The sequence below is a fragment of the Bos taurus genome, chromosome 6, assembly GCF_002263795.3.
Source record: "Bos taurus isolate L1 Dominette 01449 registration number 42190680 breed Hereford chromosome 6, ARS-UCD2.0, whole genome shotgun sequence".
In the NCBI taxonomy this organism is placed as follows: domain Eukaryota; kingdom Metazoa; phylum Chordata; class Mammalia; order Artiodactyla; family Bovidae; genus Bos; species Bos taurus.
This window is the reverse complement of record NC_037333.1, coordinates 102,797,325-102,823,348: the sequence shown is the minus strand read 5'-3', so window position 1 is coordinate 102,823,348 and position 26,024 is coordinate 102,797,325. Positions and strand designations below refer to the sequence as shown.

The 26,024-nt window shown below is 48.3% G+C and overlaps 1 protein-coding gene across 2 annotated transcripts in view; it reads right to left on the bottom strand.

The window, feature by feature from the left end:
- The window catches only part of PPP2R2C (protein phosphatase 2 regulatory subunit Bgamma), a 166,899-nt gene that overhangs the window by 60,237 nt on the left and 80,638 nt on the right, over positions 1 to 26,024 (bottom strand). For both annotated transcript variants that reach the window (XM_024993627.2, XM_024993628.2), the window contains exon 2: positions 770 to 867. In XM_024993627.2, coding sequence (XP_024849395.1) covers positions 770 to 867 — 98 coding nt within the window. The remainder of the gene's footprint in view (positions 1 to 769; positions 868 to 26,024) is intronic.

Below are 26,024 nucleotides of genomic sequence, written 5' to 3'. Positions count from 1 at the left end.
ATGGGGTTTCGGTCCTCACCCTTGGAGGTGAGCAGTGAAGAGTAAATGGGAGAAGCATCTGTAGTGTCTGCACGTAGTAGGTGCTCAACAAATACGGCCTCTGAACCACCAGGTTCTTCCAGTGGTTCAAAAACATGCCTCCAGGCAGGCTGTTCCAGACAACAGAACTCACTAGGGCAAGGCCCCGCACTGAGTCAAATCATCAGCCCTAGACGGGGGGGCCGGCCCACAGCTGTGGAAGGTCCCTCCTCCACTCCACCCAGCTCTGGGTGAGACAGCTCCAGCTCACACAGGCAGTGCTGTAATTATTCGCTCAGGCATGTCTCACTCTTTGCAATCCCGTGGACTGCAGCCCGCCAGGCTCCTCTGTCCATGGCGATTTCTCCAGGCAAGAATACTAGAGTGGGTTGCCATGCCCTCCTCCAGGGGATCTTCCCAACCCAGGGATCGAACCCAGGTCTCCCACATTGCAGGTGAATTCTTTACTGTCTGAGGCACCAGAGAAGCCCACACAGGCAGAGGGCAGTTTACTCAGGAGTCTGTTTCTCCAGGGTCTAGGACGCAGTGACCACGCAGCACAGGGGGCTCAGAATATGGTGCTCTGAGCGGACCAGGTGGATTCCCTCCCTGAGACCTGCCGGGTCCCATCCCTGCATGCCAGGACACCCTTTCCTTCCAGCCCAGGCACCCCGGTGGAGTGCTGCGTGTGGCACCCTGTGGGTTAAAGCCCAGGCTGAGTAGCCCTCCCTCCCACCAGGCCCCGCCGCACCTCTGGTTCCCGCTGGAAGATGACAACTCGGCCACCCTTGTCGCCTGTGGCCAGCAGCTCCCCAGTGTGGTTGAACTCGACGGTAGAGATGATATCGGCTGTGGGGGTGGAGGGTGGGGGCAGAGACAGGAGGGCGTGGCTCATTAGGACCCAGTGATGTGCAGGTGGATGAAACTGCTCCCTGCCGCCCCCCAGGGCCCCCATTGGGCAGTAAGAGCCCTGCCTGGGGCCCCCTCCCCCTCCCCAATGGCTGTAGGGCCGAGACCTGTTCATGGGAGACTTTATTTCCTTCCTCCTCCCCTTCCTTTCAGAAACAGTTGAAAGGGGGCGCTGTATGTGCAGCCAGGTGACCCGGATGCAAATCTGAAACTCACTAGCCCGACTCTGGGGGCCACAGAGACTAACTGTAGCCCTCCCTGCTCCCCACTGAGGTTCCCAGGAATGGGACTCCCATCATCATCACATTCTTGGCCTGGACTCTGCATGCACCCAAAGCCTTGGTCAGGCTTCGGCACAGTGGATCTGCTTTCAAACAAACTGCAGAACTGACCGCTCCTCCTGGCGGTGGCCCCAGGTGGGCACTCGGCCGGTCCCTTGGCTGGTATCCCTCCTCCCCTCCTCTCGCCCATGTTGTGTTCTCCTTAGAGCAGCTGGGGAGAGGGCCAGCCTTAAGGCTCGAAAATCATGAGGTGCTTCTGCTCAAACCCCCTCCTTGCATCATTTCCTACTCCAGCGATAGCAGTTCCATTCTCCCTCTGGCTTGGGCCTGAGCCTTGGGATCGCCCTGACTCCTCTCTCTCACCCTCCATGTCCAATCCTATTGGCTCAGCCTTCAAGATACACCCATATTCCATCATTTCTCCTGCCTCTTGCCTCGAGGACCGTGACAGTCTCCTATTGGGGCTCCTCTATTTCTCCCAGCCGGACACAAGTTGGCCCTGACAGAGCAGCCAGAGGGAGCCTTCTCAGAACTTTCTAGAGGCTCCCCACTGACAGAAGACAAAAGTATCAGAATGTCTAAAGCCTTGAGTGGCCTGCAGCCCCCAGAGGCAGGCCATATCAGGAGCCCAAACCTTCACCCTGTCCTGTACCTAATCCTGGCACTTGACAGGGTACCACCCACTGTGACTGGCTTTGGCCTGTGGGATGCCAGCAGACAAGCAATTGTTCTGAGTCTCTGCTGCTTCCTGGAGCAGGACCTGCCCAGGCCTGCAGCACAGCCGTCCTGCTCACCCAGCCCAACTAAGCCTGGGGGACTGGAGGGCCTGGTGGTCAGGACTCCCAGGTCTGCACAGTGAGGTTGAATCTCACCTTTATCTGGCACATTTCTGAACTAGCCACTGTGATTTCTGTGGAGGCCAGAAGCAAAGACAAGAAAGAACTTTAACTTCCTGCGTAAATTTTGATCATTCATCATTCCTTCATGTTACAGTCCCAAACCCTTGGCAGATGTGTGATAACCAGTGTTTGTTGTTGAATGCTCCATGTTTTAACTCAGCACAAGGTAAGGAACCCCCTCATCCTCCACTACTCTCAGCCAAGCTCTTCCATCCCAACTCTGGGTTCCTTGCCGATTCTCAAAATACCAGTTACCTTTTGTCTCAAGACCTGCTCTCTAACCTCTAGTGGTTTTCCCACTCCTATTTCCAATTCCATACACACCTTTTCCTTTTCCAATCAAGTGCCTGACCCACACTGGCCTCTGAGCCACAGGGAAAGGCCAGCTCTGATGGCGAAAGGACATCACAGTGGGGACACAGGGAAGGTGGTTCAGAGGCAGAATGCTGGGCTGGGTGTACTCTCTGATTGGGATAAGAGCACATGTCATTCAACTTAAAGACGTGCGTGCATGTGCTAAGTCGCTTCAGTTGTGTCTGACTTTTTGCGACCCTATGGACTGCAGCCTGCCAGGCTCCTCTGTCCATGGGATTTCCCAGGCATGAATACTGGAATGGGTTGTGATGCAACTTAAAGGGAGATAAAAAGCGAGGAGACCAGCTTTGGGGGATCACGGAGATGCTTGTTGAATGTGGAACCGGGAAGGGCATCAGGCCCGAGCTGCCCAGGACTGTCCCCGCATGGACAGCCTGCCTGGCCCAGGGACACAGGAAGGCAACAGCTGGAGCCACAGCCCAGCAGGCCCGGTTCCCACATGTGGTGCTGGTTCTCACTATTTCATGTCAACACCCCCTTAGGGGGAAAGAGCAGGATATAGAACTGTGTATAAAATGTTTTTAATTATATAGCCCAGTGATCACAGCCATGTTAGATAGCAAACAGAGGGCAAACAAGCTGGAAGAGAATTTTCTACCACCCTAAACAGAGGCTGCTTTAGGGTAGCTGCAAGGATTTTTTTTCCCTCTTCTTTCTGTGTTTCCATGTTTTCTAAATTTTCTGTAATGAATGAATATATTTTTAATAGCTTTTGAAAGTCACTCAGTTGTGTCTGACTCTACGATCCCATGGACTATACAGTCCATGGAATTCTCCAGGCCAGAATACTGGAGTGGGTAGCCATTCCCTTCTCCAGGGGATCTTCCCAACCTAGGGATCAAGCCCAGGTCTCCCACATTGCAGGTGGATTCTTTACCAGCTGAGCTGCCACGTTAAACAGAGGCTGCTTTAGGGTGCTGAAAGAAAAATTTTTTTCTTCTTCTTTCTACATTTCTATGTTTTCTAGATTTTCTGAAATGAAAGTATATTTTTAAGAGATTTACTGAGATTGTAATTGATATACACAAAATGCATATTGTTTAATGTATGCAATTTAATGAGCTAGGACACATGCATAATATATATTATTTTTATGATGGAAAAATAACAATGCTATTAAACTAAAATGCCAGTGTAACCACTGGTATCCAGAGCAAATGTGGTCATATAAATGCTGGGCAGTTACCACAGTAACAGACACTAACGTCTGCAGGAAATTTACAATTTATATGTCAGTTTTATATCCGCTGCCTCCTTTGAACCTCACGCCAGCCCCTGAGGGAGATATGACTATTATTTCTGTTGGCAGCCGAGGAGATGGATGGGGGCCCATTGACAGTGACAACCCCCTGAGCTGTTCATGGACCAGTCAGAAGTCCTGGGTTGGAGTCCTGGCTTCAATACATGGGCTATGTGGCTTGGGTGGGCTACATCACTTCTCGGAGACTCAGTTTTGTCATCTGTAGCATGGCTATAGCAGAGTCTGCCCAGGATTAGAAACTCAGGAGGGACGGTGGAGATGAGAGCCTTTGGAAAGGAGGAAGAACTATGAAGAACCTCTTGATGAAGGTGAAAGAAAAGAGTAAAAGAGCTGGCTTGAAACTCAACATTAGAAAACCAAGATCCTGGCATCTGGTCCCATCATTCCATGGCAAATAAAAGGGGGAAAAGTGGAAGCAGTGACAGATTTTATTTTCTTGGGCTCCAAAATCACTGCAGACAGTCACTGCAGCCAGGAAGTTCAAAGATGTTTGCTCCTTGGAAGGAAAGCTATGATAAAGACAAACCTAGACAGCGTAGGAAAAAGCAGAGACATCACTTTGCCATCAAAGGTTCATATAGTCAAAGCTATGGTTTTTCCAGTAGTCATGTGTGGATGTGAGAGTTGGTCCATGAGGAATGCTGAGCACCAAAGAATTGATGCTTTCAAACTGTGTTGCTGGAGAAGACTCTTGAGAGTCCCTTGGACTGCAAGGAAATCAAGCCAGTCAATCCTAAAGGAAATCAACCTTGAGTATTCATTGGAAGGCCTGATGCTGAAGCTGAAGTGCCAATACTTTGGCCACCTGATTTGAAGAGTTGCCTCATTGGAAAAGATCCTGATGCTGGGAAAGATTGAAAGCAAAAGGAGAAGGGGGTGACAGAGGATTAGATGGTTAGACAGCATCACTGATTCAATGGACATGAATTTGAGCAAACTTTGGGAGACAGTGGAGGACAGAGAAGCCTGATGTGCTATGGTCCACGGGGTCACAAAGAGTCTCACATGACTTAGCCACTGAACAACAAAGGACTGTAACCCCAAGGAATGATGAATGACCAAACTTTACTGGACAGAAAGTCAAAGCTCTCTCTTATCTTTGCTTCTGGCCTCCACAGAAATCACAGTGGCTAGTTCAGAAATCTGCTGATAAAGGTGAGAGTCAACCTCACTGTGCAGACCTGGGAGTCCTGACAGTGGGACATGCCCTCCAGTCCCCTTCTGCAAATATTTACAGAACAGCTACAGACCTCAGGCCAGGGCAGTGCCTCCTCAGGCCCAGGAAGGGGCTGGTGGGTGTTTAACATCTACTCATTGTTACAGTTAAGTGTCTTCTAGAGTTTGCCTTTGGAAAAGTTGCCTCCCCTGAGAGGAGGAGGTTCTCCCCCTCTTTTACATCAGTAAAACCTTGTAATCAGAAAGTCCATCCTTTCATCTTGGAATGTTTGACACATCTCCAGCCTCGATACCACCTCCCCCAGGAAGGCTTCCTGCAGAGCCCTCCTGTTCCCCTGTATAGTGGTCCCTCCTACATCCATGGTCTCAGGACCACTGTGTGCCCCTCCCTGGATGGCAGACCCTGCAGAGGAGATAGCAATTGGAGTAAGAGGCAGCACTGGGTGAGTTTCTTATTTTTGTGGTCTTTGGCTACTGAAACTCAGATAGAAAGTCATACTCATTGACTCAATAAGACAGAATCTGGGGAAAACCTAGTAGCTGGAAAATGAGGTACTTAATCCTGGAAAACAGGTCTACAGAGGAGTCCCCAAATGCAACACATAAACTCTGCTCCAGTGTTTAGCTGGTTGCAAACTGCACACATACAACAGACTGCATGCAGAGATATTAAGTCTAAAAGAAGTGAACTGCGATTTGTGCTGGGACCGAGTTTCGAGTTGAGTTCAACCAAGTTGTGTGTGTGTGTGTGTGTGTGTGTGTGTGTGTGTGCATGCGCGCGCATGTTCGTCAATCAGTCGTGTCCAACTCTTTGCAGTTCTAAGGACTGTAGCTCACACCAGGCTCCTTTGTCCATGGAATTCTCCAGGCAAGAATACTGGAGTGGGTAGCCATTTCCTTCTCCAAGGGATCTTCCTAACCCAGGGATCCAATCTGGGTCTCCTGCATTATGGGCAGATTCTTTACCATCTGAGCCACCCAGAAAGTCCTCAACCAAATTAACTGTTTGCAAATGCAAAACAAAACAAAAATGCTCTTTGGAGGGACATACCAAACATCGAGTATCTCTATAGTATCATCACTCTCAACACCGAGGATATTCTCCTAAGTTATATGAAGAAATACAAAGAAATAGGAAAATATCACCCAAACTGAATGTAAAGACAACCAAGGAAACAGACCCTGAAGTTCCCTGGGTATCAGAATTAGCAAATGAAATAGTTATTATAACTATGTCCAAGGATATAAAGGAAAATTTGCTCTCACTGCATGAAAAGAAAGATAATTTCAACAGAGAAATACAAACTATTTTAAAAGGAACTAAACAAATAATCGATAACTGAAAATGCCGTATAGGAAAATCCCTGAATTGCCTAACAGGAAATTTGAGATGACAGAAGGTAGTGAACTCGGAGATATATTGATAGAAATCACCCAATCTGAAGAACAGAGAGAAAATAAATTAAAAAGGAAAAAAACATAGAGTCTCAGGAATCTGTGGGACAACATCAATAAGTCTTTGTACATATATTTGGAGTTCCAGAAGGAGAGGAGAGAATAGAGTAGACGACTTGAAATAGTGACTGAAAAATGCCTCAATATGTTGAATGTCTTTCATTTACAAATATAGGAAGCTCAGCTAACTCCACATAGGATAAATACCAATAAATCACAACTAACCTTCAAACTGCTGTAAACCAAAACAAAGATGAAATTTTGTTAGAAACAAGAACAAAAATCACATATTATATTCAGAGGCACCAAGAATCAGATAACTTCCCATCAGCTGACTTCTCATCAGAAATAATGGAGTCCAGAGGCTTTTAGGAAAATATGAAAACCTATAAATCCAGGCTTCTGTATCCATGGAAATACTTTTCAAGGATAAAGCGAAAATAAAGACACTTTGGTGAGAGCTCTCCATGGACCAATGATTTAATCTCAGGATAAGCCCACTGACCTATTACCACTCTCTCTTTAGAGATAAGAAAACTTGATCGAGAGGCGACACACTTGCCTGAAGTCCCATATGGTGCAGAGCTTTTGCCGTGTATTCCCCTGGCAGGAACCTGTCCCCACACTGTAGGGCCCAGGTGCCAACAGCTGATGCCTCAGGCTCAAGGTGCCAACTCAGCCTCTGGGAGAGGTCTGCCAAGCCCACCCATGACTGGCAGGTGCTCCAAGCCTCCCTGCTGTGAGTGATGACAGCCACATGAAAACCCATGGTGCCCTTCTACTTGTGCGGTCCCCTCTTCCTTCTGCTGCAGCTCTGGGAGTCCCCCAGATGGCAAAGGAGAAGGGAAAGGGGCAGCTTGGACCGCTGGACAAAGAGCCATCAGTCAATCCTCTGGGACTAGGTGGAACGCAGCCCTATAGGTGCAAGCCCAGACACCTGGTCTGGGAGCCAGAAAGCCACCCTGTGGTCCAGAATGGGCTCAGAGAGATGTCATGGGTGGTGTCCCAAGTAACCAGGTCCATACGGAGAGCCAGAGCCAGAGATGGGCAGTCAAAGACCGTGCTGTGGGTTGAATTGGGTCCCCCAAACATATGTAGATGTCCTAACCCCTGGTACCTGTGAAAGTGTTATTCACTCAGTCATGTCCAACTCTTTGTGACCCCATGGACTGTAGCCCACTGGGCTCCTCTGTCCTTGGGATTTCCCAGGCAAGAATACTGGAGTGGGTTGCCATTCCTTTCTCTAGGGGATCTTCCCAACTCAGGGATGGAACCCAGGTCTCCCATATTGCAGGCAGATATTTTATCGTCTGAGCCACCAGGGAACTGTGAACTTATTTGAAAATAGAGTCTTTGCACATGACTCAGTTAAGATAAGGTCCTACTGGATGATGTGGGCCCTACACCACTGACAGGTGTCGTGAGAAGAAGGCCATGTAGAGACACACACAGACCGGGGGAAGGCTATGTGACAACACAGGCAGGGGCTGCAGTATGGCCTCTACTAGCTGAGGAATTCTGGCCCCACTAGGAGCTGGAAGAGGCCTGCGCCAGATTCTTCCCTGGAGCCTTCAGAGCAAGCACGACCCTACGGGTACCCTGACTTCAGTCTTGCAGCCTCCCGAATTGTGAGGAAAGAAGCCTGTTGTTTCAAGCCCCCGAGTGTGTCACAGAAGCTCCAACCAACATGCAGAGAGAACAAAGAGGAAGCAGGAGGCTGTGTCGGCAACGGCCTGGAGCACCCAGGCCCTGCCCTGGGCTTCGGTTTCTCCTGGCACCATGTGGGGGAAGATCAGCCCTTGGAGCTCAAAGATAATCGCTGTGACCTTTTCATCAAGAGGAAGGTATTCTAGTCCCAGCCTCAGTACACACCATGCGTGTGTGCTAAGTCACTTCAGTCGTGTCCGACTCTTTGCAACCCTATGGACTACCCACCAGGCTCCTCTGTCCATGGGATTTCCCAGGCAAGAGTACTGGAGTGGGCTGTCATTTCCTCCTCCAGGGGATCTCCCGGACCCAGGGATGGAACCTGCATCTCTTACATCTCCTGCATTGGCAGGCGGGTTCCTTACCGCTAGTGCCACCTGGGAAGCCTCACCCAAATCACGCCCTCTCTGAGACCTGACTGTCTCCTCCATAAAACAAGAGCTGTCATCCTCGCCTGGTCACAGTTCTTCTAGGGTTTCTGTGAAATTCACACCGCTCTGTGGACCGGAAAGCTCCCTGGAAACCCTGGCCGAGGGCTGCAAACGGGAGGAGGAGATTAAGCTGCTCCTCAGGGGAACTCCTCCCCCGTTCGTCCCTCACCATCCATCAGGGTAAGTGCTGTCGACACTATTAATGATCCATCAGCGTCAGAGCTCACGGCAGAGAGGGGGCCCTTGGTAAGCCCAGCTTGATCTTTCTGATGGGATTGCTGCATTTAATTAGTATTGTCGGAGTTATCAGGGCTGCTGCAGGGGGAGACAGGTGGGAGAGGAAACAGGTTCTGTCCGCTATTGATGAGAGTGTTTGGTGAGAGGAAGGAGGCTCCGTGTGTCCGGCGTCAGTCAAGGATGGGACTCCATGAGCACAGCTTACCCAGCATCTTCGTATGGGTTTGCATGGAAGGAGGGGCCAGGCTGAACCCTGGGGATTAGGACCCAGAGAGAAGCCCAGCGGGTTCTCAAGGGCTGCTCCAGATCCAGGGAGATGTGTGGGAGGTGAAGAGGTGGCCAGGGGAAGTGACGACTTCAGGATGGCGAGGGGTAGGATGCAGGAACGCCTCGTGGAACAGTAGTCACACAGGAGTGGTGTCTTGAAGAACAGAAGGGTGGCAGACTAATGATGTCAACGCCCCCTCAGCGGCTTCCTCTATTCACATCCTCTACAATGTGATTTCTGGGCTCCTCCTATCAGAGGTGGGGACCGTTCCTCCATCCTGGACTCTGGCCTGTGACTTGCTTTGGCCAACAGAATGCAGAGGAAGGTAGGGGGTGCTGGTCCAAGCCTGGCCCTCAAGCAGTTTTGGTTTCTGCTCTCTCTGGAGCCTCTGCTACACCTCGGAAACAACCCAGGCTATCGTGCTGGATGATGGCGAGAGACCACATGGACGAGCTGGTGCAGCTGAAGCCATCCATCCTAGGCCAGCCCACAGCTGGTCCATCACCGAACACGGCAGCAAGCCCAGCAGGGACAGCAGAGACACCTCCTGACTTGCAGCTACAGTCCACATGAGAATGCATGCTTGTGTGTGCTCAGTTGTGTCCGACTCTGCAAATCCATGGACTGTGGCCCACCGGCTCCTCTTTCTGTGGAAGTCTCCAGGCAAGAATACTGGAGTGGGGTGCCATGCCCTCCTCCAGGGGATCCTCCCAACCCAGGGATCTAACCCATGTCTCCTGCATTGGCAGGCAGATTCTTTACCAGTGAGCTACCAGGGAAGCCCACAAAAGAGAATGAGCACCACCAATATTCGAGGAGACACCCAGCTGACCCATAGACTCAGGGGCGAAAGTGCAGGCTTACAGTTTGAAGCCACAGAGCTGTGTCTGTTACGCAGCAGCAGCTGACTGAGACGAAAGGGCTGCTGGCAGAGTATGGCCATCCCTCCTGCCCCCGGTCTGCTTTGGAGATCACTTTTATTTTTAGAGGTGGGGAAATCATTCAAAAGGAAAGACTTGCCTGATCAGCAAAAGCTCTTAGCTGTAGCCTACTTTTCCAGTAGGACTTGCACCCACCAGCCCACACCATCCCCACCCCCCCAGGGTGCCTGTTTCCTCTGTGCTCTGATGGCCAAGCTGCCCCTTCACAGCTCAGCCAACAACCCTACTCACTCCCCTGGTCTCAGCTCATGTTGCTAAAGCCACCTGAGTCCTGTGTGCTGCCCTCTGGGTCCCTTTGTTCATATCACAGCCTCTCACGGAAGCCCTGTGACCGCCCCGGGGGTGGGGGTGGTGTGAGGCCACAGGAGGACAGAAGCCTGAAACCAGCTCCAGCTCAAGGTCTCACTTCCTGCTCACTGGGTGTGTAGCCTGGAGCGAGTCTCACCTCTCTCCACCTGTAAGATGGGGTGCTCTCACTGACTCCTGCAGGTGGGAACAGGATGCTGACACGGGGCTGCTCCTACCTCAGCTCCAGCAGAGGCACCAGCCAGATGGGCATCAGGATTGCAGAGCAAGGTGAGTCCTGAGAACCTGCTCCATGGTGCTGGGCCCCAGCGGACCAGAAGGGATTATACAAACACTAACCCCCGTGCTACATCCTGGAACTGTTCCAGCATGTTACATGTGTCATGAATGATCTTTCCTCCATGAAGTTGCTGGAGAGATACTCTTGTTCCCATTGTACAGATGAAGAAACTGAGGAACAGAGAGGATTAATAAGTGGCTAAAAGCTGCCCAGCTGGTGGGATTGATGCCAAGGCTGGCTCTAGAACTTGACTCTCTGACCTGGTGCTTTCCAAGACATTTAAAGGGATCAGAGATGGTGGGCAGGGAGATCGGTGAAGACATTTCTTGGGAGATAGCAGGTCCCAAGGGGTGAGTCCTCACCCACACCTCCCCTCCCTAAGCCTAGGGAGATTCCCATAGAGCTCTAAAGTATGCTTCCTGAAGGTAGGAGACTCTGGCCTAAGACTCTGAGAGCAAAAGGGATCTGGGGTCTGGACTCTGATTCTGCTGTGGGTGTGGAAGACCAATGGCTTTCACCCGTGTGCTTCCTGGGGACAGAAGACAGCTGGCATGGGTCCTCTTAGCCCTGCCTGCTCGCTCCCTAGGGATCAAGGAGAATGCAGCAGAGGGAGACCAGTGTGTCCAGGAGGTGAGGAAAACCACTAGACGTATAGCTGTGACTGTCCGGTCCAGGGCTCTGCAAAAGGTTTCTTGGCAGAAAACTTCCAGACCACCAGCGCAGGACCCATGAGAGAAGCGGGCAGCTGTGTCTACCCGCCAGGCCCACCCAGAGTAGGCAAAAGCACCAGCAGTCTCACAGCCAGTGGGGGGTTATGGGCAGAAGCTGGAGGACCCCAGCCCTTTTCCCACTGCACCAACAGGCCCTGCTGTGGGGACGCAGGAGAAATGCCATGTCTGGACCATCAGCTGGGACTGGACATTCATTCCCGGGTGAGGGATGAGAGGTCACTCAGCCCTCCGAGGGTGATCAGGAAGGTGTGGATCTGCCCGGGCCCCCACTTCACAAGCAGGTCTGGTGAGAAGATCCCCCCTGCACCCTGAGCTTGGTGGAGGGTGAGGGCTGGGGTCAGAGGTGGGGTGGAAAGAGCTGGGATGCCATGCCTGGGCCAAGGCAGGCCTTCCTGGACAGGTCACCTGCATGGAGATAGATGGGAAGGGGCTTGTGGGAGGTTTGGGGGGTGGTTTGTGTGGAGTGGGTACCTGCTCCCATTTCCCACCTGTGCAGCTGGAGGCCCAGGACCTCGGCTCTGTCCGTGAGGGGCTGGCCCTCTCATGTTAGGGCAGGAAGGAGGCATTCCTCCCCAGGGGTGCACAGGTGGGAGAGTCACTCGGGAGCCATGGTCCCAGCCCACAGCTGGGACATCCACCCTGCACCCGGGATCTAGTTCCTCTTTCACTTCTTTTTGTCTGGTGACCCTGGGCAGGTCAGCGCCTCTCTAAAATTGCAGCCCCTCCTTTTCTCCGTGTCCCGAACGAGGCCATGTGGGTGAGTCCTGGACCAAACACACCTCCATCAAGCTAGCTTTGTAAAAGGAAAGCACACCCAAATAGAAGACCCAGAGTGAACATTTAAACTGGGCCTAGTGTTAATTAAGGCAGTGGCACCCCATTCCAGTACTCTTGCCTGGAGAATCCCAAAGGCTGCAGTTCATGGGGTCACAAAGAGTCGGACATGACTGAGCAACTTCACTTTCACTTTTCACTTTCATGCATTGGAGAAGGAAATGGCAACCCACTCCAGTGTTCTTGCCTGGAGAATCCCAGGGACGGGGGAGCCTGGTGGGCTGCCGTCTCTGGGGTCGCACAGAGTCGGACACGACTGAATCGACTTAGCAGCAGCAGCAGTGTTAATTAATTTTAAAGGCTAAAATAATAAAAATAATTCAATTATCTCAAGACCTGCTCAGAGAGCTCCAGGTGAAATGGAAGGTTGAAACCTCGAACAATGATCCCCAAATGTGCCTACTGGTCATCAGCCAATCAGAGCTGAGGATGGTGGGGATATTTGGTTCAGATAATGGCCTTTGGAGACAGGGGCTGCAGAGGGAAGCCTGGGTGAGGAGAAGCTGGATGGCCTGTGGCTGGCTGATGTTATTATGTCCTTAAAGTGTAGTTATGCCATGGTGCTGGTAACCGCCTGGTACAGGGGAAGATCTGTGTTCAAATCCCACTCTTAATGGCCGTGTGACCTTGGATAAGGCACGTCACCTCTCTGTATTGATTTGGTTGTCTGTGAAACACAGATGGCCTTCCACATCCTCCAAGGCTGCTGAAAGGTTTACCTTTCATGTGGCAGGCACCCAGAAATTCTGCCCATTGCTAACTGACTCAAAAGAAGATTAATGGGGAGTCGTGGTTTCAATCATCCTTTAAAGGGAATTGTTGGCTAAAGTTTGATGTTTTTAATGTGGATTGTTGGATAAAAGACTAAAAGAAAAAAAAAGAACAGAGTTTCTGTTTGGGATAATGAAAAAGTTCTGGGAATGGACAGTGGTGATGGTTGCATAGCACTGTGGATGGAATTAACGCCGCTAAACTGTATCCTTGGAAATAATGTGGTAAACTTTATCTTCTGTATACGTTATCACAGGAAGTTAAAAAAATTGAGTACTTACTGTATCCCAAGCAATGTTGTAAACACTGGGAACCCAGAGTGTTCATGCCCCACGAAAAGCTCACTCTCTAGTGGAGAAAACAGACACTAGGCACATTTTCATGAACATAGGATTTTCTTGTGGAGGAGATAAGAGCTGGACATGCGACAACAGACTGGTTCCAAAGAGGAAAAGTAGTACATTGAGGCTGTATATTGTCACCCTGCTTATTTAACTTCTATGCAGAGTACATCATGAGAAACGCTGGGCTGGAAGAAGCACAAGCTGGAATCAAGATTGCTGGGAGAAATATCAATAACCTCAGATATGCAGATGACATCACCCCTATGGCAGAAAGTGAAGAGGAACTAAAAAGCCTCTTGATGAAAGTGAAAGAGGAGAGTGAAAAAGTTGGCTTAAAGCTCAACATTCAGAAAACGAAGATCATAGCGTCTGGTCTCATCACTTCATGGGAAATAGATGGGGAAACAGTGGAAACAGTGTCAGACTTTATTTTTCTGGGCTCCAAAATCACTGCAGATGGTGATTGCAGCCATGAAATTAAAAGACGCTTACTCCTTGGAAGGAAAGTTATGACCAACCTAGATAGCATATTGGAAAGCAGAGACATTACTTTACTAACAAGGGTCCGTCTAGTCAAGGCTATGGTTTTTCCAGTGGTCGTGTATGGATGTGAGAGTTGGGCTGTGAAGAAAGCTGAGCACTGAAGAATTTATGCTTTTGAACTGTGGTGTTAGAGAAGACTCTTGATACTCCCTTGGACTGCAAGGAGATCCAGCCAGTCCATTCTAAAGGAGATCAGTCCTGGTTGTTCTTTGGAAGGAATGATGCTAAAGCTGAAACTCCAGTACTTTGGCCACCTCATGTGAAGAGTTGACTCATTGGAAAAGACTCTGATGCTGGGAGGGATTGGGGGCAGGAGGAGAAGGGGACGACAGAGGATGAGATGGCTGGATGGCATCACTGACTCGATGGACGTGAGTTTGAGTGAACTCTAGGAGTTGGTGATGGACAGGGAGGCCTGGCGTGCTGCAGTTCATGGGGTCTCAAAGAGTCGGACACGACTGAGCGACTGAACTGAACTGAACTGAACTAAGAGCTAAGATAAAAACTAAAGTCTGATAAGGAATGGGAGGGTTGGACGTACTGTTTTAGTTAGGAAAGTCAGGGGAGACTTCCTGGAGGAGGGGGCATTTAAACAGACCCCCTACCTGAAGGAAGCAAGAGAGGGAGCCCCATGGATATCTCGGGGCATGGCACATGCAAAGGCCCTGAGGTAGCAGAGAGCTTGGTGTGCTGCAGGTCAGCAAGGAGGGTCATGTGTGAAGGTGACGGGGCAGAACATGAGCTCAGAGATCTGGGATGACTCCCAGATCCGACTGCAGCACGGCTCTCCAGGCCCTTGGGCCTTGCAAAGAAGGACTCGGGACTTTACTTAAGTGACAGAAAAACCACAGAGCACTTTGAGCCAGGAAGTCATGATCTGACTTGGGTTTAACAACACTCCTGTCCTCATGTGTGTCTCTTGCTAACATAGGTGGGGTCTTCTCTTCTGTGCCCTGTCCAGGGTCTGGCACGTCGGCATCTGTCGGGAAGGGTTTTTTAAGTAAATGCCACAGAAGCAGAAGCTCATCAGGGAGGTGGGGTGTGGGAGGGGCCTCTGTCTCGTCCCTGTCACTCACTTCTCACTTGCCTGACACAGTTCCCCTCGTGGGTCCTCACTCTGGTTCCTCATCTCTTAGGAAAGGCACTGGCAACACTATGCTTTTTATTATTGTTGCTTTAATTTTAGCAATTAAAATTAAAATGCTTTTAATTAAAAAGCAATTTAGCTTTTTAATTTTAGCATTAAAAAAAGTTGAGATGCAATTCAGGTAACACAAAATTCACCATTTCAAAAAGTATACCTAGGGGGTTCTTAGTATATTCACTGTGTTATGCAGCCATCACCACTATCCATTCCAGAACATTCCCAGCACCCCAAACAGAAACCCCATACCTCTTAGCAGCAGTCTTTCCCCATTCCCTCCTCCCCCCTCCCCTGGCGACCACTCATTGGCTTTCTGTCTCTACGGATTTGCCACCCAGGATATTTACATAAATGGAGTCATACAGTGTACGGCCTTTTGTGTCTGGCTTCTTTCACTCAGCATCGTGTTTTAAAGGTCCATCTGTATTGCAGCACCAATCAGGACGTCAGGCCTTTTCATGGCTGAGTAATATTCCATCACGGTCATGATAGTTTTAAAGGCAGGTCCTATTCTCTTCAATCAGAAAACAAGGCCACAGAAGAGGGCTTGGAGGGAGCTGAGAAATTATGGATGGCCTTGTATCCTTGGATCCCAGACCCCAGTTTGCTCCCAGCTCTATAGGCTGAGGGGCTGTTATGGGAGCCAGAGTCAGGATGGGACAGCTCTGTCCCTATGGTGAGTGTTCCAGGAGAGTCAGCGTATGAGGGAGGCCGTGAGCTGTGGCTGCCAGCTCCTCCCTGCCAGCCCAGATGGGCCCCTGCTGAGTAGCTGTTGGCTTGGCTGGTGCAGAGGCAGATGGGCTTGGTGCAGGGGGGATGGGGCAGCTGTGGACTGGCCTGTGGTCAGCAGACCCGGTCAGCCTGTTGGGTTTGACATGAGGCCAAGTCAGACGGGCTCACAGCATGGACAACTCCCAGATGTCTCTGCAGCATGGCCCTCCAGGCATCATCCCTTAATCAGAGCCCCGTGGGCCCTTACCTTGGTCAGGTGGCCTCAGGCACAAGAGAAGACTTGTGCTTGCAGCACAAGCTCCTGAAAGTCCCACAGTGCAATGACCTGGGTTTCCCTCCTAAAGATGAATATTTCCAGGGCCCTGCTCAGACTCACTGGATCAGAACCGCTGGTACCTAGAATGTGCATTTTGACAGGTTCTTCAGTGACGCACTGTTTGAGAGCCACTGGTAATGTTGTAAGTGTTTTGGGAGTGAGACTGCTCCACTTTAGTTGGGCTGCCTGGTTCTCAGCAAGTTACAGACATTCTCTGAGCCTCAGTTTTCTGATCTCTGACCTCTACAATGGGTATTGTACAATCATCTCAGGATTGACTGAGAGGATTTAGTGAGGCAACAAGAAACTGCTCAGAAACTGTTAACTGCAATTGCGTGCATGCTCAGGTCGTGTCTGACTCTTTGCAACCCTATCAGCTCTAGCCTACCAGGTTCCTCGGTACATGGGATTCTCCAGGAAAGAATACTGGAGTGGGTTGTCATGCCCTCTTCCAGGGGATCTTCCCAACCCATGGATCAAACCTGTGTCTCCTGCACTGCAGGCAGATTCTTTACCCACTGAGCCACAGAGGAAGCCCCTAGCGGCAATTAGTAGTATACTATTATTACACATGAAAACCAAGTCAGAGGTCTGTCTGGATATTAAAAGAAAATGGGGCAGGGAGAATTAATAAACAAGAGAGAGAAAGACAGAGGGTTTGTGATATGGAGAATTTGCTTCTGGGGGACTTGGCTCTGGCTCCCACCCTGTTCTGGCTATCGTTTCGTGCCTCAATTTCCCCGTTTGTGTAACGGTGATGGTAAGAGCGACCCTTGCTGGAGGGCTCTGCAGACTGCAGTGTGTTATCTGGTGCCAGGCAAGGAGCCCATCATGAGGACAAGAACGGAGGCCTGGTGCTGATCCAGACTGACTGCTTGAGTCTGGGCCAGGCCAACTGGCTGAGGCTGGCTCCCGTCCTCCCAGGGCCTGGCTCCTGAAAACCCCATCCTCTCTGGGGCTATCTCAGTTCCTCAGGCCCCAGCCAGCAGGCAGGCAAGTGTGGCCAAATGGCCCTGTGACAAGAACACCCTTCAGGCCCCATCACATCAGTGTGTCTATTTGACCTCTTGCCAGACCTGTGTCTGTACTGGGTAGGAGGAAGGGACTCGGGCACTGAGCTGGGTGTTGAGGTCACGCTTGGCAGAGCTGCTGGGCCCTCTGACTGTGTCTCCAGCCTCTGCCATGGCCTAGCCTATCGTGCCTTTTCTCCTGGATAACTATGCTACCTCCCCTTGGGGTTTCCTGCCTTCATCCTGGCCTGAGCCACCCGGTGGCTGGAGGGACGTTGCCATCATACACAACCCTCCCTAGAGCCTCTGTGGCGCTCCATGGCCATCGCCAGCCCTCTGTCCGCTCACAAAACAGCCCTCACCTTTCAGGCACCCCGATGGGGCCGTTTATTTATTTGAGAAGTATTTACTGAGCCCTAATGCTACTTGCCTGGTGGCTCAGATGGTAAAGCGTCTGCTACAATGCGGGAGACCCAGGTTCAATCTCTGGGTTGGGAAGATCTCCTGGAGAAGGAAATGGCAACCCACTCCAGTATTCTTGCCTGGAAAATCCCACGGACAGAAGAGTCTAGTAGGCTACAGTCCATGGGGTCACAAAGAGTCGGACACGACTTCACTTTCACTTTACTTTCAATGCTGCTGCTGCTGCTGCTGCTAAGTCGCTTCAGTCGTGTCCGACTCTGTGAGACCCCATAGACGGCAGCCCACCAGGCTCCACCGCCCCTGGGATTCTCCAGGCAAGAACACTGGAGTGGGTTGCCATTTCCTTCTCCAATGCATGAAAGTGAAAAGTGAAAGTGAAGTCGCTCAGTCGTGTCCGACCCTCAGCGATCCCATGGACTGCAGCCTTCTAGGCTCCTCCATCAGGAATTGAGAGGTGGGCCAAATGGGCACCTTGAAGCCCCTCCCACTCCCACCAGGCTGTCCCGTGGGGGAGAGCAAATGCAGAGCCAGTCTACTCTCCCTTCCCCTCCCTTTTTATAAAAAATCGTTGAAATAGAGTTGATTTACAATGTTGTGTTAGTTTCAGGTGTACAGCAATATGATTCAGTTATCAGTTCAGTTCAGTTGTTCAGTCGTGTCTGATTCTTTGCGACCCCATGGACTGCAGCATGCCATGCTTCCCTGTCCATCACACTGCCAGAGTTTGTTCAAACTCATGTCCATTGAGTCAGTGATTCCATCCAGCCATCTCATCCTCTGTCATCCCCTTCTCCTCCTGCCCTCAATCTTTCCCAGCATCAGGGTCTTTTCCAATGAGTCAGCTCTTTGCCTCAAGTGGCCAAAGTATTGGACTTTCAGCTTCAACATCAGATCTTCCAATGAACACCCAGGACTGATCTCCTTTAGGATGGACTGGTTGGATCTCCTTGCAGTCCAAGGGAGTATCAAGAGTCTTCTCCAACACCACAGTTCAAAAGCATCAATTCTTTGGCGCTCAGCTTTCTTTATAGTCCAACTCTCACATCCATACATGACCACAGGAAAAACCATAGCCTTGACTAGACAAACCTTTGTTGGCAAAGTAATGTCTCTGCTTTTTAATATGCTGTTTAGGTTGGTCATAACTTTCCTTCCAAGGAGTAAGCATCCTTTAATTTCATGGCTGCAATCACCCTCTGCAGTGATTTTGGAGCCCCCCAAAATAAAGTCTCTCACTGTTTCCACTGTTTCCCCATCTATTTCCCATGAAGTGATGGGACCAGATGCCATGATCTTCGTTTTCTGAATGTTGTGCTTTAAGCCAACTTTTTCACTCCACTCTTTCACTTTCATCAAGAGGCTTTTTAGTTCTTCACTTTCTGCCATAAGGGTGGTGTCATCTGCATATCTGAGATTATTGATATTTCTCCCGGCAATCTTGATTCCAGCTTGTGCTTCTTCCAGCCCAGCATTTCTCATGATGTACTCTGCATATAAGTTAAATAAACAGGGTGACAATATACAGCTTTGACATACTCCTTTTCCTATTTGGAACCAGTCTGTTGTTCCATGTCCAGTTCTAACTGTTGCTTCCTGACCTGCATATGGGTTTCTCAAGAGGCAGGTCAGGTTCTTTGGTATTCCCATCTCTTTCAGAATTTTCCACAGTTTATTGTGATCCACACAGTCAAAGGCTTTGGCATAGTCAATAAAGCAGAAATAGATGTTTTTCTGGAACTCTCTTGCTTTTTTGATGATCCAGCGGATGTTGGCAATTTGATCTCTGGTTCCTCTGCCTTTTCTAAAACCAGCTTCAACATCTGGAAGTTCACAGTTCATGTATTGCTGAAGCCTGGCTTGGAAAATTTTGAGCATTACTTTACTAGCATGTGAGATGAGTGCAATTGTGTGGTAGTTTGAACATTCTTTGGCATTGCCTTTCTTTGAGATTGGAATGAAAACTGACCTTTTCCAATCTTATGGTCACTGCTGAGTTTTCCAAATTTGCCAACGTATTGAGTGCAACACTTTCACAGCATCATCTTTTAGGATTTGAGATGGATATATCTTTCCTTTTCTCCTTTCCCTTCTGCTTCTCTTTTCTTAGCTATTTTTAAGGCCTCCTCAGACAACCATTTTGCCTTTTTGCATTTCTTTTTCTTGGCAGATGGTTTTGATCGCCACCTCCTCTACAATGTTATGAACCTCCGTCCATAGTTTTTCAGGCACTCTGTCTATCAGATCTAATTCCTTGAATCTATTTGTTACTTCCACTATATAAGCGTAAGGGATTTGATTTAGGTCATACCTGATTGGTCTAGTGGTTTTCCCTACTTTCTTCAATTCAAGTCTGAATTTTGCAATGAGGATTTCATGATCTGAGCCACAATAAGCTCCTGGTCTTATTTTTGCTGACTAAATAGAGCTTCTCCATCTTCAGCTGCAAAGAATATAATCAGTCTGATTTCAGTATTGACCATCTGGTGATGTCCATGTGTAGAGTTGTCTCTTTGATATCACAGTCCAAGTCTATGACCCACCACTAATGCTGAAGATGCTGAAGTTGAACAATTCTATGAAGACCTACAAGACATTCTAGAACACCAAAAAAAGATGTCCTTTTCTTCATAGGGGTGCTGTGCTTAGTCACTCAGTTCAACTCTTTGCGACACCATGGATTGTACCCCACCAGGCTCCTCCGTCCATGGGTATTCTTCAGGTAAGAATACTGGTGTGGGTTGCCATGCCTTCCTCCAGGGGATCTTCCCAACCCAGGGATCGAACCTAGGTCTCCTGCATTGCAGGTGGATTCTCTACCATCTGAGACACCAGGGAAGCCCTCATCATAGGGGACTGGAATGCAAAAGGAGGAAGTCAAGAGATACCTGGAGTAACAGGCAGGTTTGGCCTTGGAGTACAAAATGATTCAGCTATACATATATATGAAGATATATACATATATATATATATATATGTACATTTATAAATACATCTAAAGAATCCATATTTATCTATTCTTTCTTTTTACATTCTCTTCCATTATAGGTTATTACAAGATATTGAATATAGTTCCCTGTGCCACACAGTGGGCTTCCCAGGTGGCGCAGTGGGAAAGAATCTGCCTGCTAATGCAGGAGACCCAGGAGACTCGGGTTCAACCCTTGGGTCAGGAAGGTCCCCTGGAGGAGGAAATGGCAACCCACTCCAGTATTCTCTCCTGGAGAATTCCAAGGACAGAGCAGGCTGGTGGGCTACAGTCCATTGGGTTGCACAGAGTTAGACACGACTTAGCGCACATACATGCAGCCTAATTGTAGTGCCACACAGAAGGACCTTGTCATTTATCTCTTTGATATGGAGTAGTTTGTACCTGCTAATTCTAAATTCCTAATTTATCCTCCTACCCTCATTCCCCTTAGGTAGCCATAAGTTTGTTTTCTGTGTCTGTGAGTCTTTTTTTGTTTTATAAACAGGTTCATTTTTATCTTTTTTTTTTTTAGTTCCACATATAAGTGATGTCATATGATACTTTTCTTTCTCTGTCTGACTTACTTAGTATGCTAATCTCTAGGTCTATCCATAGCATGGTAAACCCTCCCTCTTCATCTTGAAAGGCCCAGTGTCCCAGCCCTGGGTGACATTCTGGTACAGATGACAGTCCATCCTGTTAAGGTGTCCTGGGGCACCCCCTGAGAGGGGCTGAAACACTGGGATGGATTTGGGAGGCAGAGGGGTGGGGTCGCTCCAGCTCTGCACTGGCTGCAGACCATTATCAGCTCAACCTCTGGAGGCTCAGTTTGCTCACCTGTGAAATGGGCACTATGGTACCTGTGAGATGAGATGCTGTGTGAGTGGAGGCTCAGAATGGAGCCGGCACACAACAGGCCCATTTGTTTTCTTGTTGCTGTCTCATGCGTGTGTGCTCAGTCGCCTCAGTCGTGTCTGACTCTGCGATCCTATGGATCGTAGCCCACCAGGTTCCTCTGTCCATGGGATTCTCCAAGCAAGAATACTAGAGTGGGTTGCCATGCCCTCTTCCAGGGGATCTTCCTGGCCCAGGGATCAAACCACATCTACCCGCATTGCAGGTAGATTCTTTACCACTGAGTCACCATCTCAGGGCACCCACTTTGCTGGCAGAAGCTCCTTGGGCCACTGGGATCGCTGGCAGAATGAGACCCGACTGCCCTGTGGCTCCCTTTGCCAGCCTTGAGGCTGCTGGCACAGCCGCTCCACTTGGATCCCAGGGCAGTGGACAAGGAGTGGCTTTGGAGGTGGTCCCCAGCCTGGTTGCACACTGACCGCCCAGGTGGGAGCCGGGTCCTGGGGACTCACGCTCACTGGCACTGCCTAGGACCCTGCTAGGACCCCCACCCATATCTCCTGCTTGGCAGGTGGATTCTTTACCACTGAACCACCTGGGAAGCCCTAAAGGGGTTTAATACCCATCAAATAATACTACTTCAGAGAGTTGTAAGGATTAAGTGAGCGAATATGTGTGCATACTTGACCAGGATATAGATTAGCCAAAACAATTTTACAGGAAAAAAACACCAAAGTTGGAGGCCTTAGCCAACCCAATTCAAAGATTTCCTATGAAGCTATATGAATCAAGTCAGTGTTTATGGTTGAAAGGATAGACACACAGATCAGTATAACATAGAATCTAGAAATAGATCCCCCCAGCCATGGTCAGCCAGTTTCTGTTAAAAGCACCAGGCAATTCAATGAGGAAAGGATGGTATTTCCAATAAATAAATTAACTTATGAGAAAAAATTTAATATCAACCTTTCCCTTACATCATATACAAAATTATGCTGAAAAGGATCACAATATAAATGTTGAAATAAGACCTAAATGTAGAAAAGCTAAAGCAAAAAAAACTTCTAGAAAAATATATCTAAGAAAATCTTTGTAACTTCAATTTCTCAGATAAGACATAAAGAGCATGAACAACAAAAGAAAAATGGATAAACTGAACTGTATAAAAATGTAAAGCTCTTGCTCACTGAAACTATTGTGAAAGTAAAAAGACACAGCACAGAATGAGACAATATTTGTAATCCATACAACTGACAGAGCATTTGTATCCAGACCTCATACAACTCAATCATAAGAACATAACCATCCAGTTAAAAATGGGCAAGAGAGGGGGGTTCAGGATGGGGAACACGTGTACACCTGTGGCGGATGCATGTTGATGTATAGCAAAACCAATACAGTATTGTAAAGTAAAAAAATAATAATAATAATAAAAAATGGGCAAGAGATTTGAACAGACGACTCTCAAAGCAAAATATATGAATGACCAAGAGGCACATGAAAAGATGCTCAACATCATCAGTTACCAGGGAAACCCAAATTAAAATCGCAATGAGATACCAATGTACACCCATCGAAATGGCTAAAAATTAAAAGACTGATACCAAGTGGTGATGTGGCACAATCAGAAATCTCCACTGCTGCTGGGAGCATGCAACCGTATCATCCCTTTGGGAAGCAGCCTGGCAGCTTCTTACAGAGTTAAGCATGCTGTGCTGCACTTAGTTGCTCATTCGTGTCCGACTCTTTGTGACCCCATGGATTGTAGCCCGCCAGGCTCCTCTGTATATGGGATTCTCCAGGCAAGAATACTGGAATGGGTTGCAGTGCCCTCTTCCAGGGGATCTTCCCAACCCAGGGATTGAACCCAGTCTCCCACACTACAGGCGGATTCTTTATCATCTGAGCCACCAGGGAAACCCAAGAATACTGGAACAGGTAGCCTATGCCTTCTCCAGGGGATCTTCCCGAGCCAGGAATCGAACTGGGGTCTCCTGCATTGCAGGCAGATTCTTTACCAGCTGAGCTACCAGGGAAGCCCCAGAGTTAAGCATATGCCTATCATATATCGCAGCCATTTCTCCTTACCGAGAGTAACAAGAGCCCATGAACACAAAAAGACTTGTACACACCTGTTCCCAGCAGCTTTACCCACAGTAGCTCAAAACTGAAAACCATCCAAATATCCATCAACAGGGGAATGGACAAATTGTTACAGGTCCATACAGTGGAAGACTACTCAGGAATAAAAATGAACAAACTATTGATAGATACAACAACTGGATGAATGTCAAAATGATTCCATGGAGTAAAAGAAGCCAGAAGAGTGTGTCCTGTACTGTTCCATTTACATGAAATTCTAGAGAATGCAAACTAATATATACTGTCAGACAGCAAATCAGTGGTCACCATGACACAGAACAGTCAGGAGTACACCACACAATAGAACGAGGAAATTTGGGGGTGATGGAAATGCTTTAATTCTTAATTCTGGTGGTGGCCTCATAAGCATACACAGCTGTCAAAACTACAGGACTCTACACTTGAAGTAGATGCAGTTTATTGTACATAATAACATTTTTTTTTAAAGTCTTTGTTTGCAGTAAAAGGGAAAAGCCCCAGCAGCAGGCACCTACCCTCTTCTGAAGCCTCCAGCAAACTGCTGATTTAACACCCTGAAGACTCCACAGGCGAGCCGACCACCCGAGTAATTACATTAAGGGAAACAATCAGTTGGTGCATTTTTCATCAACTGAGATCATTCATATTTATCAAACTGCTAATTCATCTCGATTTGTCCCAGGAGATCTGATCCACCCTGGCCTGGGCATGAGAAATGGGTTATGCCAGGCACATGGAAGAACCTCATTAATTGCATGCTGAATGAATTAATAACGGCCCCATCTTCCCGGGTACACTCAGCTTTTATCAGTGGCCAATGGGAAGCCAGAAGTCAGTGTGGGCAGCCTGAGCTGACCCTGGGAGAAGCCCAAGGCTACTCTCCTGTACCAACAAAGCTCTTTCCAGGACACTCTCAGATGCCAAGGCTCGGAAAAGTGAGAAAAGGCAAACTCAGGACCATCTTGGTATGGCATTAAGGATGGGCAACACAGCAGAGAAGCTTGAAAACCAATGGCAGCTGATATCAGGTCAGATGAAGGCTTCTTCCAGAAACGTCTAGCCCACCAGGATGATAGAAGTTTGAAGCGGGATAAAACTGCTGCAGACAGTTAGCCAAATGGTCTTGGCTGGGGGTTTGTAAAGTCAAGACATTTAAAAGAGATTTAAAGAGATTTACAAAAGTGCCACTCTTCTCAGTAATTTTTATAGTTATTTTTCAGAAAAATATTATTTATGTTAATATGTGATGGATTTGCTATTTCTATTTTTAATGGATGAATATATACATACAGGCTTCCTAGGTGGTACTAGTGGTAAAGAACCCTCCTGCTGGTGCAGGAGACAGAAGAGACGTGGATTCAATCCCTGGGCCGGGAAGATCCCCTGGAGGAGGGCATGACAGCCCACTCTTACTATTCTTGCCTGGAGAATCCCATGGACAGAGTAGCCTGGTAGGCTACAGTCCATAGGGTCACAAAGAGTTGGACACGACTGAAGTGACTTAGCATGCATATACCTATATCTAAATGTTTCAGTTTTAATTTCTTTTTTTTTCATTTTGTTTATTTAAAAATATATTTGAGTATAATAGATATATAATATTGTGTCATTAATAGTTTCAGGTGTACAGTAAGTGAATCAGTTATACATATATCCACTCTTTTTAAGATTATTTTCCTATTTAGGCCACTACAGAGTACTGAGTAGAGTTCCCTGTGCTGTACTATTGACTGTCCTTATTAGTTATTTGTTTTATATACAGCAGTGTGTATATGTCAATCCCAGTCTCCCAATTTATCCCTCTTCCCCTCACCCCCTGGTAATCATGTTTGTTTTTTACATCTGAAATCCTATTTCTGTTTTGTAAATAAGTTCAAATGAATCATTTTTTTAAGATATGAATGGAATCATAGGATAGTCATCTTTTTCTGTTTTACTTTACTCAGTATGAGAATTTCAAGGGCCATCCATGTTGCTGCAAATAAACACTGACAGACACAGCCCACACATGCAGAAGCTCTTTGGGATAAGAAATCATTTTTAAGAGTGGAAGAGGGTCTTAACATCAAAACATTTGATAAACACTGCCCTGAAGTATTAATAGCTGGGTAATTTGGGTGTTCGATGTATTAATGTATCTACTGATCCAAGCAGTGTTCCTTACTTCTTAGAGCTCCTGGCCCATGGGGGACTCTTCCGAGTTCCTAGGCTGGTGCCATTTGTTACAAGACGCCCAGAGCTTAAAGGAGAAGTTAAGGTGAGTCAGTGAGACGTGATGATGAGCAAACGTTCCATTGGTGGCCTGTGGCTCCCAAGTCTTGGATAAGGGATGGGGTTTTTACAGTCAAGGGGATGTGGGAAGGAGGCTGAGCTGGGAGGGGCCGAGAGAACATTTCAAGGGGAAAAAGGATCTCAACGCACACAGACACTCTGTCAAAAGTAGAAGCATGTCCAATGCACATTTCGGCCAAATGGTGCATGACCGGTTTGGAGATCAATACTTGGCCAAAGATAAATATCACCACCACAACTTCTGCATTATGGGAATAAGTGTGAAATTGTACTCAGCATTTGAATTACTAACCCTGTTAGGGGTTATTCAGCTCGCCTGCCCTTCTAGAAAACTGACCCATGATGAAGTCTTTTTTTCTCCATCTCCTGGACTTAGGTGATGGTGAGGATGCAGTT